The 19,364-nt window shown below is 39.6% G+C and overlaps 2 protein-coding genes across 2 annotated transcripts; one reads left to right on the top strand and one right to left on the bottom strand.

Moving 5' to 3' along the window:
• The first annotated feature begins 1,278 nt into the window (after positions 1-1,278).
• Positions 1,279-2,561, top strand: LOC139206806 (uncharacterized protein C3orf85-like). The gene is made up of 4 exons (XM_070836407.1): positions 1,279-1,312; positions 1,599-1,723; positions 1,873-1,958; positions 2,483-2,561. The coding sequence occupies exons 1-4, from the start codon at positions 1,279-1,281 to the stop codon at positions 2,559-2,561; spliced, it is 324 nt and encodes a 107-aa protein (XP_070692508.1).
• Positions 2,562-4,604: 2,043 nt separating this feature from the next.
• Positions 4,605-17,545, bottom strand: LOC139206805 (neuronal acetylcholine receptor subunit non-alpha-2-like). The gene is made up of 8 exons (XM_070836406.1): positions 17,350-17,545; positions 11,223-11,474; positions 10,969-11,109; positions 8,767-8,918; positions 6,552-6,596; positions 5,930-6,039; positions 4,869-5,784; positions 4,605-4,769 (listed from the first exon to the last, which is right to left on the bottom strand). The coding sequence occupies exons 1-8, from the start codon at positions 17,543-17,545 to the stop codon at positions 4,605-4,607; spliced, it is 1,977 nt and encodes a 658-aa protein (XP_070692507.1).
• Between the last annotated feature and the right edge of the window lie 1,819 nt (positions 17,546-19,364).

Here is a 19,364-nt window from a genome sequence, read left to right as displayed (position 1 = left end):
GTTGCGAGGCTTTGAGCTTTCAGGCCCACTGTGTTTCTTTACTCAGAAACAGGCGTTAAATTCCCTTCCCTTGGTAATGCCAAGTCATGCATATATGTTTTCTCCTTCAGTTAGATCCATAATATAAATACAGTAGTACAAGACAGTTTTACAGTAAATTCATATCATTATTTTGCAAACATCTACTTTTGAATAGGTCTGCTTTCTTTTATATTCTTTTTAATCCATTGACACCGTTTTCCTTAAATTCTGAAAAACTAAAAACATTTTCTTTGCCAAATTTCTGGTGCAGAAACAGTGAACGATGAATCTTTTACCAGCTAAAACTGTGGTTAGGACTCCACCCAGTGGAAGAAATGTTGATGTGCATAAAAGTATTGAATATTAATAAAAAGCGTATTAAAGATTTTCATTGACCACAAATATTTCTGTGTCTGAGCAGGAAAACGCAAATAATTCAGCAATATGGTGTCAGTGAGTGAGAGCAGGTCAAGAGAGGGTTCACAACAAAAACAACACTACAACAATATGTTTATATTAGGAAAGTAGATAGTGATGCATTTTATTTAAAAAGCATATTATATTATGCATCAAAATATATGATTATGAAAAGAAAAAAAATGTGCCTTTATGTATACATCTTAAAAATGTACATAAATAGTTTCAGAATATTCTTTTACTGAACAGTATTTAATGACATACACCATATTACTGTCTTGACTTTCACTGCAAACATGTTGACTGGAAAATGCTGAAAATTGGGTTATGTAATGTATTTGTTTGCCATCAGACTGTTAGTCCAGACAGGGTCGTCTTTATTCCTGTAGAGAAGCACCAGTGTGTGTGTGTGTGTGTGTCTGTGTGTGTGTGTGTGTGTGGTTTTGGATGGTCAGTCAGAGCTCTGGCACCAAGATAAGTGGTTACCTTGAGTGGCCAACCTGATGCTTGACTCCATTCATTCCTCTCTGGTTCCTGGTTAAAAAAAAAAAAATCTGTGAAAGAGTTTCTTTCACAGATTTTTGAGGTGAAACTCTTTCACATTCAGACGGGAGATTCTGAGCTCTGAAGACACTCAGACATTCAGCTGATCAACGGCTCCCTGCTCACACTGCAGGTAAGTCTCAACACTTCTGTGATTCTTTATAGACATTGATTATATATTGAGCTAAGATTTACACAGGTGGCAAAAGGAAGTCAACTCTCTTAAAAAAGAATTTCATTCATGTATACAGTATATATGTGTGTGTGTATTAACTTAAAACTTTACTTTTTATAGATATGCAGTTTGTGATCCTGTTTGCTCTTTTGAGTGGTATGTCAAACAATATCATGAATGACTACATGTTTTTGAATATTAATTGTGTTTAATTAATGCATGTTCATTAACCATGGATTCAGTTTATTTAAAAACATTATCAAAAATTCAAGATGCAAAATACAGAACTTCTTCAAATAACACTTTTTATAACCAAAGTGAAAATGTGATCCAATCATATTAACTTTGCTCTGATGTCTTTGTTATTTTAAATGTTAAAAAGAATTTTGATCATTTGACCCGTCACTCTTGTCATTTCGTCCGTTTTTCAATTTGTTTTCAGGGGTTTTTGCCGCCCCATTCGTGAAGGAAGAGGAGGCAAAGGGATTCATCAGGCTGAAGAGACAGTCAGGATACTGGGATCCACACCACTCTCAGAACCAGTGGGGCTACACCATTCAGGAACAGGTAAATCAATACGTAGAATAAGCCATGATTTATAGACCAAATACCATATATATATATATATATATATATATATATATATATATATAAATACCAAGACTTTTTCAGCCATTAAAGATGCATTTCTATGACGCCTTGTCTTTCTTCTTCAGGCAAACGAGTACTGGACAGCCCTTCGAACAGATGCTCAGTACTACATGGACATGAGTAACCTGATGTTTGATCGTTCTGTGGCAACGTGAGTGAGACGGCAGAACAAGTGCCAGTTGTTACGCATTTTTTGTCCATTATTTAGTACTTCTCAGTTTCATTACTTCATAAAAGGCAGTTTTAGTGCTGTGTTCCTCCTGACATTAGGGAGTATCCATCAAGTGAATTACTTAATTACTCTGTATTGTTATAACAGATTTGCTGAGTCAGTGTATTCTTTTTATGAACATATATCTCCATTTGAAGGTGCTAATGTGACCAAATAGAGCAGTACCACTTCCCTAGAGTCAATTACAGTACAGTCGTTCATTTCTGTATAGCAGGCAGAGGCAGTAAAATCATTTTTAAATTAATAATATCATTTTAAAATCAGTATTTTATGTCAAATTAGTGTTTGGTTTAGTAGTTGTTTGCCGTGTGATAAGCAAAATGATTTGCAATAATGACCACCGCTCTCTGTACTATCCATAACTTAAAATGCTTTTGAACAGATCTAATTAATCACATTTCTTTAAAAGTGTAATTGTTTTTCTGTATCTGTTTATGTCGTAGGGAAAACAACAGGCTGTATATGGAGATGCTGCGCAATGCACGAGCTCACCTGGACAGCCAGACAGAAAGACACAAATAACAAATACAAAGGAGAAAACTGATATGAAAAGACATTTTGTAAACAACAATAATAGTGTTTCCTTTGTGGTTAAAGCTCAAACATTTACTCTGCAATTTACAGGTCAACCAGGAATACATTTTAACATATTCTGAGCCTCAAGCCTGAACTAATCTTATGAAGGGATGTATTAGTTTTGCTTTTAAACACTACAACTGTATGTGTGTAGTGGTAAGCACAAGTGATATTAGAGATTGAAATAGTTATGGTTAAAAGGGTGCATAGGATTGTATACTTGCTATTGTAGACCAATGACCATAGTCCATTTAAATATATAGAATATAAAACAAAAACAATTCATAAACAGTTTTTGGATGGAAAATGACATGTACATTCTTTTATTGACAGTGAGTCCTCAAGGGAATATGAAATATGCCACTTTTTGCCAGTGTAAGTCAAAAAAGGAGAAAAAATTATATTGTTTTTGTATCATTCTGTAGTGTAGACGCTACAGGTTAGTATATTTCATATATATTTAGATTTTAAAAAATGTGTGAATTAGAGGTGTGATGCCTGCAATCAAACATTTTACTCAATAAAGAAAAGAGTCAAAGCAAGTGAAATGGTGCTTTTCATAGTTACATTGTCTTATAATGATATATTCATATCTATCCTTAACAAATCTTACATGTTTCATATCTTTTGGGAATGGCGTTTTATCTAAATGCAAGACAGGAGAAAATAATCATTTTTATGTGGGTGTGGTTGGGAGGTGGTGCTTTGTACTTGTTGTTTTCTTCATCTCTCTGGTTTACCACTGGGTGGAGCTGTCACTTCACCCATTCCATCTCTATATTTAGTCCTTTTCTTTTCTGTGCCATTTTTGTGACTAGACAATTAACATTATACATAATAGGCCATCATTAATTTAAATGTTCATTAAATTGAGCAGAGGTAAATATGGCATTGATTGGGACAAATAAAGCATTGTGTATTTAAAACAACTTTATTAGTGTGATAAAGGGCATTGCATTTGAACAATGCAAATACAGTACTTCTGAGATCTGTGTGGCTTAAAGAGGAAATAAATAAATGTCCATTAAATTACACTTTATATTGTGCTGCTTAAGATGGTTTTACTAATTGCAGTTACTGAAATAAATCAAATTTTGTATTTAAGGAAGGTGAGAAAGACAAAGAAACAGTATCTAACAAAAAACAGTACAATCTGTTCACATACATCATAAATTAGAGCTCTGACCAATCACTTACTGTCTTTACTGACCTAACCTATCTATATATAGCTTATATCATTAAAGAATATGCAAACATGTTGGTTGCTTCTCTAATGAACGTGTAAGGTAGTTTAAATGTTGTTGGCACCTTGGAAGATTTAATCACGTCTTTTTTTACTAAGCCCTCCTAAAAAGTCATTACAGTAAGAGGTATTTTGTGCTTCAGGTATGTGATTACAAGATCAAGGGTTTCTCACTCTTATTACTGTGACAGAATTGTTATGTATAAGCGGGATACATTATTGAAGTGATAATTCCACATTGAGAATTCAAGATGAATTCTGGAAAAAATTATATGATAATAAGTCTACTACATATATCAAATTAAAGGCAATTAGAAACTCAATTTATCTACAGTGTAATCGTACACTGAATGAAATTGCTTGTTCCTTTTATTATTTTTTCTATCTAAATTGGCCGGCATGTGTTATCTATCATACTGCTAGCTGCATGCTATTTAAAGCCACAATGTGTTGCAGCTGTAAAGCGGCACAGGTTGCATTGTTTTTCACTAAAATTGTTTTATTTATCAATAAACAATAACATGCTATCATACTAATTTGAAATATGATATAATGTGAAGAAAAATGATATGACATACAGGATATTTTACACAGAGGATCTAGAGAAGAAAGCAATTGTTAACTAACTTAACTAAAAATCAAAAGTCAATGTTTGCCGTTTGCTGTGGCTTCCTTTTGCTCAGTGGTAAATGTTAATTCTTGAAGGTGGATTATTAGTTGCCTGTGAAAGTGGTGTGTTATTGCCACTAATTTGAGGGTGGATCCTCACTTGCAGTTGGAGGAGGGATTTTCAAAAACTTCTGCAGAGCTGGAGTGAAGATGAGGATCGTGCCCAGTATTGAGACAGTGAGGAAAGCCCACAGGAAGATCCTGTCTAACACCTGGGCCACAAACTTCCAGTCTTGTACCACCTGGGAAATAGAAGATATGGGAGATAATATTACAGCGAGATGTATAAACATTACACCCTTCGAGCTTTATAATGATCACTTAAATCTTTCTTGACCCACCTCGCGGATGAAGTGTTCCTTGCGGATATGTCTGCTGATGTAACGCACAGAGTAAATAGCCTTGTCCAGCATGGTCGCCCAGGGCTCGTCCTCCTTCCCCTCAGAAGCCGTCTGTCCATGGGCTCCGATGTTCGCCTTCTGGCCTCCTCTCCTTCCTCCGGAGCGAGGCTTCAACTCGGGGCTTTCAGGAGCCAGCTCTGGGTAATGGTAGCGGTCGGTGTGTCCGCGCATGCAGAGCAACCTCGGCAGCTTCTGAAGGAAGAGATTACGAACCCACGGCGACATGGGGTGGTAGGTGGCTGAGGAGCGGTGGTGCACGTTGATGACAAAGACTGTGACGATGATTGAGAGTGTGACGAAGATCATGATGAACAACAAGTACTCTCCGATGAGCGGGATCACCTTGGAGGAAGAGGGAATGATTTCTTCTATGACCAGGAGGAACACAGTGAGTGACACAAGGACAGAGGTAGAGAGTGACAGCTTCTCTCCTTCATCTGAGGGAAGGTAAAAGACCAGAACAGTCAGGAAGGACAAACCCAAACAAGGGATGATGAGGAAGAGTGTGTAGAACAATGGCAACCTCTTCAGAATGAAGGAATACGTGATGAAGGGGTACGAATACAAGCCGTCCTTCCTGTTCCCTCTGGCGCCAGTGGCACTGAGGATTTCCCACTCCCCGTTATCGAAGAAGTCCTTCCGATCTACCTGTTTGTCTATCAGAATCAGGTCCACCATGTTGCCATCGTATGTCCAGGAGCCAAACTTCATGGTGCAGTTCTGGCGGTCGAAGGGGAAGAAGGTGACATCCATAGTGCAGGCAGATTTGTAACTAGCAGGTGGCGTCCAGGTGATGGCACCGTTGTACCTGACAATGGCTTTGGTCATCAGGGAGCCCTCAAACCGCCCATCAGCACTGAAGAAACATGGAGCAACAGCCAGAAAAAAAAAATAACATTCACTTTTTTATTGCTTTTCATATTGACAGAGTGTCTTTTTTTAAGTTTTACATGAAGGTAATTATCTGTCGGTTGGTTCCTGGCACATCACAGCAGCCTTACTTCTCATAGAGGACGATGTCTGGGAGCCAGATATTTTCAGAGGGAACTCTGATAGAAGTGATTCCTCCGTATTTCTCCGGATTCCATCGTAGCTTATAATCAATCCACTCCTGATCAACGTTAACACAGGACACAGCACGAAGTATCATTAGACCTATATACAATATTTAACAATACTATCCTTTTGTTTGCGTTTATAGGCATCAAAAATGATCTTGTTAATAAGTTCTTGGTCTTGGTGAACCTGTTATACAGAAATCAGAAGAAATACTAAAATGAAACAAGCCTTCATAGGGCTTGTTTAGAAGGAAATAACCGCTGTATATTCCCCTACTGTGTATCTGCCAGGTTAATGCTATTTGAAATCCATTACTATGTTATACAATCAACTATATTTCTATTTGTCAGAGTGAAAAGAAAAAGCTGTTTGTCAAGAAGCTGCATTGAACCAAATTAAGCGCATATAGATTTGTATCTGTGTGTCTGTACACTAATCCATGTCAATATTATAATGTTTCTTCTTAACAGACAACTGCAGTTTGGATAAATATTGGCTTGTTTGTTCTTACAGTAAGACAGATTGTGACCATATAGCCTTGGTTCTTTTTCATGTCTTGCTCACCTGACACAGCCAAACGTTAGTTGTCATTAGCTGGTTCTTCTCGTCCTAAAACAAAGACAACAACAACAAAAAAAGAGTAATGCTTAGAAATGAGGAAGAAACCCAAAAGCAAAATAACAGGCACACAACTCAAAAGTCGAACAAAAGGGTATTCGCATCACCAAAATTCAAAACACATGATTGAAATCTACCATCACTTAATTAATGGACCAAGAAAAACAAAACTATGAAAGCCATTTGATTAGAGGACTAAGTGAAAAGTTTGGTTAAAAGAAAAAATCAGACAGGATATCTTTCACCTGTCTCTGCCACTTCCTTAGCAAACAAGAACAAGGAACATGAAACCAGAGGTGGGTGCAGTGGACCAAGCTGAAGCAATATAAATGCAGTGAGAGGTAAATAGAGGGAGACAGAAATAGAGAGATGGAGAGTGGTTAACACAGGCTTATTTCCACATCACTGAAGCCAAGTTTGAAAAATGGAGGAAAAGCAAAAGGCTTGAGAGAAATACAAAGATGTAGCTGTGCCGTGTATCCAGACCAGGCCCCAGCTGTCAAACTGAGTTGGATGTTTTGGTGATGGCATAGAGCAGAGGTGAACCATAATCTAATACAAAGCCATGCAGCAGCATGCTAGAGAGACTCAGGGGACACCCACAGTGTGGCCAAGCTGTTGTGTCTCTTTCCCACTGTCTTTTCCAAAATCTAATATATCATCAACCTACATCTGTCTTCTCTGCAGAGCAATAACAGGACTTTGTTTAATTCATCAGTGATTGTCTTTGCCCAGCACACGTGTTAGGCGGAATGATGAAGAGTTAAAGATAAATATTTCAAGCCAAAAGGAGTGGTCCCTCCATTAGCATCCTCCGTTTTCTCCCCTTGAACACCTAAACCATCTCAACCTATCACAGCAGCCTCTGAAATATTAAAGCAACACTCCAGAGAGAGACAGTGTGATTGTAGATATGAAGAGAGTGTTCCTCATCTATTTCAGGACCACGGAGAGCTCCACACACACAGTGGCCTGTTTGGTTTCAGCACCGCAGACAGCGGCACCCCTCTGCTGACACAAAACAATGACGCAAGAAAAAAAAAACATATCTAACTAAGAACCTTAATTTCTTTTTGTTACATTTTCTTGTGTGTTAACTTCTCATATTTTGACTGAGACTACAGGGCTTGAGGCTTACAGGGGACTTTTGCAGTTCAATGATGAAGCTGTTGTTTTTTTTGATTTTTGTTTTTGTCACCAAATTCCATAAATACACTGTTGCCCATAAAGTTGGAATAAAATGTTTTTTACCTCTTCTCGTGAAATGATTGTGACAATGTGATTTATTCTTGATAAATAAAACAATTATTCCAACTTTATGGGCAACAGTGGAGTGAGTTAGGCCATCCATAAATACCGTCTGACTTGTATGTGATTGTCTCTCTTTGATTCCTAAGAAGAAATAAATCTTCAAAAGCAGGTTGCGTATGCACGCATATATTGTGCAATGCATTCATTCATTAAATCAAAGTTAAATTCTAAATTCAGAGCTTAGTGATTTCCTCAGCTGAGCCCAGTAGTTTTAGTGCACTAACAAGTTATTTGACAGCAAGACAATGACTCTAAATACACTAAAGTGCCCATGATCATGGAATTGAAGTAAAGTGTCAGCCTGCACAACAGTGTGGTTCATCGATGTGTTTTAACTATTTTTGGAGAAAAACTTACAGTGTTACATTGAAGACTAAAATATATCAGGCTTTGACTACAGTAATGACTAGTAAAATCAATTTGTTGTTGGTTTGTCTGATGATGATGTCAAGTATAGGATTAAGGTGTTTATTTAGGATACAGGTTAAAGTGTTGGCTTTAACTCTTTAATCTCTAACCTCAGTTCTCCTTAAGTAGCTTCAAAACCAATAAAAACATTCTCCATGCTGTGTATGTCACATTCATATTTTACATCTGGTCACTGAAGATGGACCATGCGTATATTCAGCTAAATATTTAAAACATGATGACGCGGATGGCATGTCACTCAATGTTTTTAACTTAAATTCAAAAATGTGAAGTTTGACTCGTGGGGCCATTTGGTTTAAGGTAAAGTAAGGGTAAAGGTTCACTTGTGTGGGCACTTTTAGAGAAATTGCTTTGGAATAAATACAGACAACAAGGGCAGAGGTGCTTGGATATGTGTTTGTTATTGTAGGTGTGTTCTCACCACATCAACCAGCTGGGAGATCTTGAGTCCGAAGCGTACTTTAATGGTGTCGTTGGCGCGTTGGATGGGCCTGACCCAGCGCTGGTAACCTTGGAAAAGGTTCTTCAGCAGGGCATCCTCCATCTCTGCCAAGGACACAAACTCACTTGGAGCTGGAACAAAGATGGGGAATGTGGATTAACGACTTTTCATTACAATGCTTTGCACTAACTGCTGAATAAAGTAGAATAGAGCAAAGCATTAATGTCCCCAATGGGCAATTTGGCTTACAGAACCCTGTCAATTAATAATCAATACAAAAAAATCAACAGAAATGCTCTACCTTCACCTTGGACAGGCCTGAAAAAGGACAGTTACAACTGATTATCTTCTAATTACTGTTCAAAACAGTTTCAAAACATCCTAATAAAACATAAGAGTGACATTATTGTCATTTAAGTAGGTCTTTGAAGAAATTTCCAGCTACTTTGGGAAAGGTGCAGTTTGAGAATAAATACAGACAAATGAGATTTGCTTTAAAGTTCTTTTTCCTGATGAGGTGACCTTTGCGAGAGCCTCCATGTAAATAAAACAGGGTTAAAACTTTTACAACATGTTTCAGCGCCTTGGTCAGTAACCCTCCTGAAAGTGTAAAAGTAACATATTGAATGGATATTGGATGGATGATCAGAGAGGGTGATTAGTTGTGTTGTGTTTTTGATTTGTGTTGTTTTCTTTGTTGTATTCGGACCGTTTTTCACTTCTTTTTTTTTTTAAATATTCAATTTTTGTTTGATTTGAATAAGTTGCGTATGGCGAACATTGAGGCGGAAAGCTGGAATATTCATGTTTAGCACAAATTTTATTATTAGAATGTCTTAACATATATTTTTTATTGTGAAATTCCTGTATGTATGTTTGCTGATAATTCCATTGGTTATTCTTATTTTGTTTCTCTTATTTATAAATACATATCTATTTTTTTACATCTAATCTAATCTAAATAGGAAAGTGTTTAGTTTGCTGTATTCTGATAATTAAACATTTGGCCCAACAGCATAAACAAATCTGGCATTAATGTGATCATGTGAACAGAATATCTACAACACAAAAAGAACATACATAACACACAAAACTGACTAAAAAAAAGTCGCTTCAATCCAAATCCAGCTAATCTTAATCCATTAGAACCCCAGTGGTCATAACAAAAGGCCTCCAGCTGTAGAGAGAGGCAGCAGTGATACAGCACTGCACAGAGTTACAAATGGAGGGAAGGGATAGAGATAATATATCTGTATCCATATGCTGGGCCCCACTCAGTCTGAGGTGATATGATCTTCCCTCTGGAGGGACAGAGACAGTGATATTGACAAGCGACTGCTGTAATTTCAGACTCAGGGGACATCTAGCAAAAGGTGTGTGTGGGGTTGAGGAGGAGTTTGGACCTTTAACCTGCTGTTGGTTTCTCCTCTGGCTGCACACCTGTCTGACATCATCTGACTGGACTCAGGCGAAAGCAAAGTACAAGCAAACATTAAACCACCGACTGTAATCACTTACAGGGCGCTTTAATCCCATCGCATCACCTCTGCCTGTGCTTTCAAGGACTCGGTGAGAGGTGCCGAGAGCTGGACGCTGACATCCGACACCTGTGTTCCTGTTTGTGTCCCTAACACATGAACTTCAGCACAAACAGTGCTAAACCCTGAAGGTTATTGTTGAACTGATACTATGTGGTGCTCATAATCTCCTCAGCTTGAAGCAGAAGTTCAGTGAAGCCGGGTGAAATAACTGATAACATCTGATTACTTGTGTTTGTTCCAAATAGCATTTTTGTTGTTGCCACTATAATTATAATTCCAGATTTTAAATCTTCAAATCTTAATCTTTCACTCAATTTCATTAGTTTTTATCATAGAGATGAAATGGGGAAATGTTTTCTTCATGTAGAAACATTTTACTCCTTTTGGTTTTGTGGAGCAAAGTAAGAATAACAGTAACAAGGTGCTAAATTAACAGCAATGAACTACTCTTGGATAAGCAGAGAGCAGGTTGTCCTTTTTTGGGTGACCAGGTCATCAGGGGTTATGAGTGAGTGATTTAAAGCTTCTTCAGACTTGAATGTTGCACCACATTCTCTGTGGTCTGTGGTGATGTTGTCGCCTTGTCGTTCAAACACAAACATTACTGTAGTGGAAAGGTTAGTCAGAAATGTTTTCTTACCGGGGATGTCGGCGGAGGACCGCGGGCAGGACACCCACAGGAGGAGGAGGAGGAGGAGGAGGTGTACCGCAAACTTCATGGTGGTGTCCTCCTGGTCTGACTGAGCGCTCCTGCAGCCTCCTGTTACTGTCGGCTGTTCAGCTGGGGAGGAGAACAGCACACACACACACACACACCGATATGTCAGAGCACCGAGTCTCCCATCAGTAGCCCTCAATATCAGGCGGGAAGTAAGACCTCTGCTGCAATTTCACCAAGAGCGTGGACCCGGTGAGAGGGCGCATGTGGCCGGTGTCCGTTTTCTGTGACTCCGGTCGAGGCGTCACGGGGAGCGGCGGTCAGCGGAGCGGCTCTCCGGAGGAGGAGGAGGAGGAGGAGGAGGAAGGCGGAGGGAGGGGCAGGGTGAGGGATGAGGGAGTAGGGATGCCCGGGTGCGGCGGAGGCGTGGAGTTTGAAAGCAAGTTTTATTTTTACCAGTGTTCTGGTGCTGGTCTGCTCAGGAATGGCTTTTTATTACAAACGGAGTGATGTGTATATGAACGCTGTGATAATATTCCTGATCGGGACTGTAAATTGTAATTTAAAATCTCTGCACTTTCTACAACTTCTGCATGTTATGCTATATATAGGCTACAGTACCCAGCTCCCCATAGAGGGCTGTAGGGTATCACACTAATAGGCCACAATTAAATTGGCAGATGTAGAGAGATCTGCTGTGTGTCACAGCGATCAGTGATCAGTGTCTCTGTGCCTCCACTGGAGAGCGCTAATAGGAGAACTAACCCAGGACATCATGTTATGTTATCAGAGATCATCTGAACGTCTATTCTGTATTTAGGGATCGCCTCCAGACGTGTTTTAAGCCAGAAACAGATGTTTTTTTTAGTTAAGAAATCTATCACATCTTTCACAATTACATCTGCTCCTTCTCCCAGATTGAAAAATCTATACATGTGCAAATGTTGGTTATTTCAAAAGTTGGGCACAAAATGTCTCCCTGAAAAGTCCATTCTGTGTAGGTTGAGTGGGTGATTTAAGATGTGTATTGTACCATAGCTATCTTCTAATCTGGCTTTGATGTCACTAATTCATATCCGTTTGTACACATGTTAAACTTACAGTGATCACAGAGAAATTTGCCCCCTTGAATGTGAAAACAGCATCCTCTGCACAGTGAAGCTCAAACATCCAAATGAAGTAACAATAAGCAAAACCTGTTTTTTTGGTGCATACATTCAGTCCATAAAACCTGAAACATCAATGCTGCTAGCTAGAGCTAGCTTTGTAAAGCTCAGTAAAACCATAAAACCACAAATTTCCACACACACCAGTTCTGTGTAGGTGTTTTTCAGTGTAGTGCTGCTTGTCATGACCTATCAGTGAATCACCTGACACGACTGACAGTTTCTTAGTCTGAATGGACACTCAAACAGCATCCACTCTGTCATGTGTCACAGCCACATGTTTCCAGTGTCAAACTCTCTGTCAGCCATAAGGCCACTGTCTAACCCAGGGTGTGTTTCTTTGTCTGTGTACATGTGCTGCATCTGTACACAGATCAGACAGACAGTGGTGACTAGCAGGTCACACAGGCTCATGGGAGCATCAACAAAGACCAGAGTGTATCCATTTGTGAGGGACACCAGGTTCAGTGACCAAATGCTACATTGCTGGTGCAGAGAGAGAAACATACAGAGCATCTGTCTAAACTTTGTGTTTAGATAGAAATCATTATTAATAATCAATTATTTAACAAAGCAAACAGATTAAACATGAGTGCCACTGCATCCAGCAAGCTGTATCTGTATCAGTCTGTAAGGACAAGAAAAAGAGAACAGAAGTTCTGATTTGCATACAAAGAAGGAGCGAAGAGAAGAAAGAAGAAAGAAAAGAAGAGACAAACGCAATAAGAGTGGGAAAGAGTGAGCTAAGAGCAGCATAAACTCATTAACATCCCCCCACACAAACACACTGATGGTGATGAGGTGGTTTATAAATCACAGCTGAGAACTTCACACTTCTGAAGAAGTTGTGTGCTGAGAAATCTGTGCTGTGCTACCAAATGACCTCTGGATAACATTTAGTTGAGGTGAGAACTAAGCAGTTGATAGACGGCTTTACTGTTTAGTGTCTACAAGCTTGGCAGCTTTCTATATTCAAAAAATAACTACACATAACACTGATTTAGCAAGATAACAAGTACACACTGATGAGGAAAAACTACAATTCTAGATTGAGGTTTTATGTAAACGTTGATATTTAGGGTTACTGCACTGATGACATCACTAAAAACATGTATGCACTTGTATGTCAAATAATTTAATGGCAAATGTACCATCTGGCCAATGGATGGAACAGTTGTCAAAATTAGCCCTTGTGATAACAATTGCATAGTAGTATCGAGGTTGAATTTTATGTGCAGACATCTTTAGAATCCAAGTCTGAAAGTTGTGCCTCACACCAGTACAGTGAAGTTGAAGAGGATGAAGTTTGTGCTTCTTAAAAAATGAATTTAAAACTCTGAAAAGGAGTAATTTCCAGGTTATGAGAGTTCATTGTGAACAGTTTTGACTGGGACTTTCTAGTTCCAGTTCCAGTAAAAACTGTTAACAGCGAGGTTTGCGGATTATCCAGAGTAACTGGGACACTGTTTCTGCTGTAGAATTTACAAATTACAGTTTTCGATTGGACACCACAACACAAAACTCCAGGCAGAAACCTCAGCAACTGACATCTTAAAACATGGACGAATAAATGCAAGACTACACCGCTGGATTTTGTGATTTGCGTGAAATGACAGTAAAGAGGTTGGAGGAGGGATGTGGGAGTGAATGCAGGTTCTCGCAAGTATATTGAGATAAGCACGCAGCACACAAAATATAGACACAGACTCCTACACACACTCACACACACATGCATATATTCTGCAGCTAACCAGGCATGAAGCACACATTTTCTCTTTTGTATTTTTATTCCTTCCTCTCCCAGCTCCCTTTCTCTCTCCCTCCCTGTCACACACTCCCTCTCCCTCGTGCTCCTCTCTCCTCCTCCATGAGTTGAAGTGACGGGGATAACGGGAGGCTGATTATCACAATGAAATTATCCTGATTTTCTGCTCCACTTGGAGCCGTGGGGCGGGCAGCTGCTGCCTCTGAGATCGTCCCGTCCTCCTCGCCTCTAATCATTCGGAAACATAAATTCTCGCGGGCTGGAAACCTGCCGGTCCCTTCCCAGACGACCGTGGGCAGCTGCACAGTGTGTGTGCATGTGTGTGTGTGTGTGTCAGTTAGTGTGTGAGACAGAGAGAAAGTGAGAGAGAGGAGGCAGAAAGTGAAAGGAGAAAACATTTGCTGCATCTCTGTGCGTATTTACCCAATTTTAGAGCTTGTTTGTGTGTGTGAGAGTTGTTTTTGTTTTCTCAGCCGTTGTTGAGCTCATAATTAAAGTCTGCATAATTTGGCTTGGTGCAGAAATATTTAATAAATGAGAGGAAACAGCCCTGTCTCCTAAGGCCTGCAGGCTTAATCTTAATCTGTTTGTTATTCTAAGGATTTTTTTTTTTTTTTAATGGTGATAAAGGCAGGGATAGAGCAAAGGGAATCAAATCTCACGCAAGCTTCAAAGGAAAACACAAAGTCAGTGGTCTCACTCATGTTAATACTATTAGCCTACTAATGCTACCACCAGCACTTTAAGTGAAACCTAGATAACCTCGTAGGGTTTGGTTTATCGATGGAAGCAAAAGGAGCTTTCAGAGGCAAACTTTCTTAGAATCAGTCAAATCTTTAACTGATCTGTTGAAAAAAATCCTTTCTCGTCAATAATGCAAGAGTTCTGTTATTTGATATTTTAATCATCATGAAGTACCAAGAGCAAAATAGATGGAAAGACTCTGACAGGATCAGAGGAGAAGAGTCGCTGGAAATTTTGTCAAAACTTACAGAGGGGAAACAAAGATGGAAAGAAGAGTAAAGTGAGGGATTAGGAGAAAGTGGACATGGATAAACCCAGCCCAACCCAGTGCATTCTGGGATAGATGACTTTCAGGGTCATGTGTTAATTAAAACAGAGTTCAATGTCAGCCACGCACTGCACTGCAGACACACACACACACACAAAATATTTATTGACCTCTAACATGATACTTCAATCCAGACAGCCCACTCTGATTTTCCTTTTGTTTTCGTCTGACTGACGTGATGAGAAGAAAAGGCCACTGGTTGTTTGAAACTCAAGCCTGCCAGACAGAGTTACAGCTCTGTCTCCTTCAGATAACGCACTGTGGGAATGATTAAGGAGCAATAATCATATGCAACAGCAATGTAAAATAATTATGGTGTGTGTGTGTGTCTAAAAATACTTTTTTAAATCAACATTGACGTATGTATGAATTAAGTAGGAGACAGAATTGATCATGTTTTTTAAGCCATCCATTTTCAGATCCATATTTTTGTATTGTGATACATATTGTGGACTCCAAGTGTGTGTGTGCGTGTGTGTGTGTGTGTGTGTGTGTGTGTCAGAAAACCTTAGTGTAGAGCCAGTTTGGAGAGACCGAATGAACTCTGGCACACCAAAGATGTTGTCATAAGATGTGAGTCAGCTGTGCTTGTGTGTGTTTGTTTGTATGTCTCATCTGTATTTGTGCGTAGATGCATGAGTGTCTTCATGTATGTGAATGTGTGAGTGCACACGCTTGTGTATTGTGCACATCTGCAAAGTTGTGACTGTCCACCTGTTTTGGTCAATATGCAAACGTGTATGTATGTGAAACTGTATTTGCATATTTGCTTCTGCTTACGTCTGGTTGCTTTACCGGCCTGCACATGCTGTGTACACATGTGTCTGCCCGACTGTGTGAGCGCAGTTAGACATATCTGTATATAGACATGTATGTATGTGTGCTCCAGTGATGTGGTTACTTACTCCCCAGGGCTTTGCATCCTGGGGTGTCAACAGAGAGGACTGATGGGTGTGTGTTTCATCTGTCTGTGCCTCTCTCCGTGTGTCACTGCCCGTGAGGATTTCACAGTGCTGGCTGTCCCAGCAGAAATCAGTCTCCATTTCTCATCTAGAGTCACAGAAATGTTGTGTAACCTTTCGACCGCCTCTGGACTAGACAGACAGCTAATGAGGCACCTTCTGTCACACACTCACATATGCAGTGTGTCACATTCACATGAAGCCTCTGAAGTGGCATTAAGAAAGTCCTGAAGAATACTTCCCATGATATTTACATCCCCATCATGCATCATGAGTTATAGGCAAGACTCCAGAGGTAAATAGGTAATAAAAGTTTTAACTAATCACCACAAAACCTACCCAGTAGATTACTGATATTAAGGAAAAATTTTTGTACTGCAATTTTTATAATAAGTGCTATTGAAATGGAGATTTCTCACTCAGTGAAAAAATTTTTGTATGTTGATGTAGCAGAATACCTGCATTTATATTTTGGACATTTGGAGTGCATGAAAAAATGTTTGAAATGAATGTTTTTGCCTTTAGTATCTCATCTTGACTGACACCAAATTGTAATTGCTGTTCACATTAATGGCAAATACAAAATAAACAGATTTGCTGGCCTCGAAAAAAATCAGTTCAACTGCTGGTAATCATGTGGCTCAGATGAAGACAATGAAGGAATCACTGGATTTCCACCTGTTTTTATTTCCTTGTAAAATGTAAATGTAGGACTACGGTAAAAATGTGTCCTTTGTTACAGTTTTCACATTCATTATGAGTCATTGCTTTTTTCCTCCACCACATCATGTAAACATCTAGCAGGTTAGAAAAGGCTTTAACAGGTATACTTTCTCTGTCTTTCATACCATGATAAACTACATCCAGCATCACCATAGCTCACCCAGCATTTAAGGAATCTAAGTATTGTTGAATTAATCTATAAAAAGTCTTATATGTAAATAAATACACATGTGAAAAAATGTGTCTTGCCTTAGTGTCCAGGCACTGTAAGAAGCAGGGCCGGCTCTAGGCATAGGCCATATAGGCGGTCGCCTAGAGCACCAGCTGCTGGAGGGGCGCTGCTGCAAGCCGGTACTATTTTGCATCCCCGAGTGGCGCCCCCCACCCCCGTCCGGCACTCCTGAGACGCACACAACTTGTTTAGTATGTGCTAAGGTATCATTTTAACATAATTCTTTGAAAATAGAGCATCATTCCAGGAAACATGTTTGCATTATTTTGTGGTGTGTAGTACCAGAAGGGCAAAACACACACACACACTCACACACACACTCAGGACTCAGCTGTGCCAAAAAACCCCACAGGGTTGTTGTATTAACAAATGTCACTCCAGTGATTCAACAGAAGGTGTGAATTGAAGACTTTCCTGCTGTGCAGAAGCAGTGCTATTCCTACCTTCTTTTATAATCCAAGGGTTCTGTTGCTGATAGGCAGCAGTTGTGTCACAGCACTCACAGGTGATGTGAGAGTTCTGGCTTCTGCTCTGTTCTGTGTCCCACTGCTTGTCAGTTTTGGTGCTGAGACGGCACTGGCAGGGCTCATCTCTGCTGTTGCTGTCCAAGGTGCTGATCCTCTGCCTACAAAGCACCATGGATCCCATGTCCTGTGCTGTGTCATTCTAGAAACAGTCCAATTAAGACCAGTGTCATGTGCTTACAGCCTGTCTTTATTCTTCCCACCTTTTCTCCCTCTATTGTTTCTCCTTTGTATCGAATATGGCCTGTATTATTTGCGCAGCTCTCTGGGGGTAGTTTCTCTAGCTCTAGCTCTGCATGAGTAGCTTCTGTGACAGTGTAGAAGAGTCATAAAAAGCAGTTTACATTGTACAGGTCAAGTTGTATTTCTTCCTACACCTATACTGGACATTTTCAATGGGACTAACTGATCTCCCACAGCACAAACAGCATTGAATAACACTGTATCACAGTGATCAATAAGAAAATGAAAATTCATGTGCCCTACCACCCACCGTTCCTGTACAAACAGTGCAAAAATGTCAAGAAATACTTTCGCTTAAGTGAAAATGAAAATGCAACAGAGATATGCATATTGCTCATATATTTATCAAGGTTTCTCTAAAAGTTAACATAAAATGTCTGTGATATTTGCTCTCAATGCCTGGAAAAGTGCCATAAGCATTTTTTTCATTGCTCTCCCAAAACACTGTTTCTTAATTCTAAGACAATGTTTCTTCATCCATCTATAAATATTCATTAGAGAGTAAAATTAGAAGCCTGCTCTTTGTGAACGTGTGCAAGTGTGTGTTTGGTGTGTGTACGTGCAGTATTCTACATGGAGAAGCAGCCATTTCTGTATATGAAAGGACCCTGCATGTGTGTGCATGTGTTTAGAAGACTCCCATTGGAATGAATTATTTAGAGGAGAGTCTCTTTTACTTATCCACGGTCGACTGGCCGGAGGCACATACCGTTCTGCTCCCAACGACACAAGAGACTACCCTAATTCACCATCCACCCTTCTGCAGTATGCCCCCATCTCACCCTCTAACCACACTAACTTTTCCCAGCATGCTCTAGTGGTCCACTGCAGATGTCCCCTCATCACAGCCTTGTTTCTTGGCAGACGGGTTCCCAGAAATTACTGTAAAAAGAGGGTTGGGAAGGAAAGACAGAAAGGAAGACACAAGGGGCAAGAATAAGCTAATAGTTTTATTTCATACACAATGTGTATACAAGTGTAAAACTAGTGAAGCATGTAACAAGATTATCATATATTTTTCAGAAGGTTTATTCACAAAAAAAACTAATGAAGAGATGAGATACTACAGACAAACATGCTGCGAGACATCCGTCTTCTTGGGCTCCTGCTATCCAGGAGCTGGATAGTCAGCGTCAACAGTGAAGAATCATGTAAAATATTCATCCATGTGGCCAGCTTAATAATGTATTATCCCTCAATTTAGCACCCAGAGCTTTGCTGCGCTCCGCTTTGCTCCGACTGCCATCAAGCACTTGAAGTCCAGTCATTCAAGAACGATCCATAGCTTTAATTTATCAAATTTACACCATAACAATTTCAGATCCAAATGACTGCATCCATCTAGAAGCCGCCAATGTGTCTCCTTCTCAACAAGGTATCCAGAAATCTCAAAGAGAAATGAACTTTGTTGTGGGAGGAGTAGGAGCTTTCGCAGATATTTGAAAAGAATGCAGTATTGAAACAAAAACATATTGTCACGCTTGTTTACAATTTAATTCCCTGTTAAAAGTTTGAGGGGCAGCTCAATAATCTAGGGAAGAGCCAGTGAGTAAAATTGGATGCATCACACAAATACTGTCCAAATATAGCTGGAGTGGCTGGTTTATGTGGCTGATCTCTTCATTCTGTGGAAGTCAGGCGCTGATGTGACCCTGTCAGGCGGCAAACTGAGACTGATGGGATACTATTTG

Source organism: Pempheris klunzingeri, chromosome 9 (assembly GCF_042242105.1).
Source record: "Pempheris klunzingeri isolate RE-2024b chromosome 9, fPemKlu1.hap1, whole genome shotgun sequence".
NCBI classification, from domain to species: domain Eukaryota; kingdom Metazoa; phylum Chordata; class Actinopteri; order Acropomatiformes; family Pempheridae; genus Pempheris; species Pempheris klunzingeri.
The sequence above is the reverse complement of the archived record's forward strand: the minus strand, read 5'-3'. Positions and strand labels throughout refer to the sequence as shown.

Coding starts and splice junctions, on each gene's coding strand:
- LOC139206806 (XM_070836407.1), top strand. CDS start 1,279: ATGCAGTTTGTGATCCTGTTTGCTCTTTTGAGTG. Junction 1,724..1,872: donor GCTACACCATTCAGGAACAG/GTAAATCAATAC, acceptor TTTCTTCTTCAG/GCAAACGAGTACTGGACAGC. Junction 1,959..2,482: donor TTTGATCGTTCTGTGGCAAC/GTGAGTGAGACG, acceptor TTTATGTCGTAG/GGAAAACAACAGGCTGTATA.
- LOC139206805 (XM_070836406.1), bottom strand. CDS start 17,545: ATGGTGCTTTGTAGGCAGAGGATCAGCACCTTGGACAGCAACAGCAGA. Junction 6,597..8,766: donor TCTCCCAGCTGGTTGATGTG/GTGAGAACACAC, acceptor TCTTTGTTTTAG/GACGAGAAGAACCAGCTAAT. Junction 6,040..6,551: donor CTAACGTTTGGCTGTGTCAG/GTGAGCAAGACA, acceptor AACGTTGATCAG/GAGTGGATTGATTATAAGCT.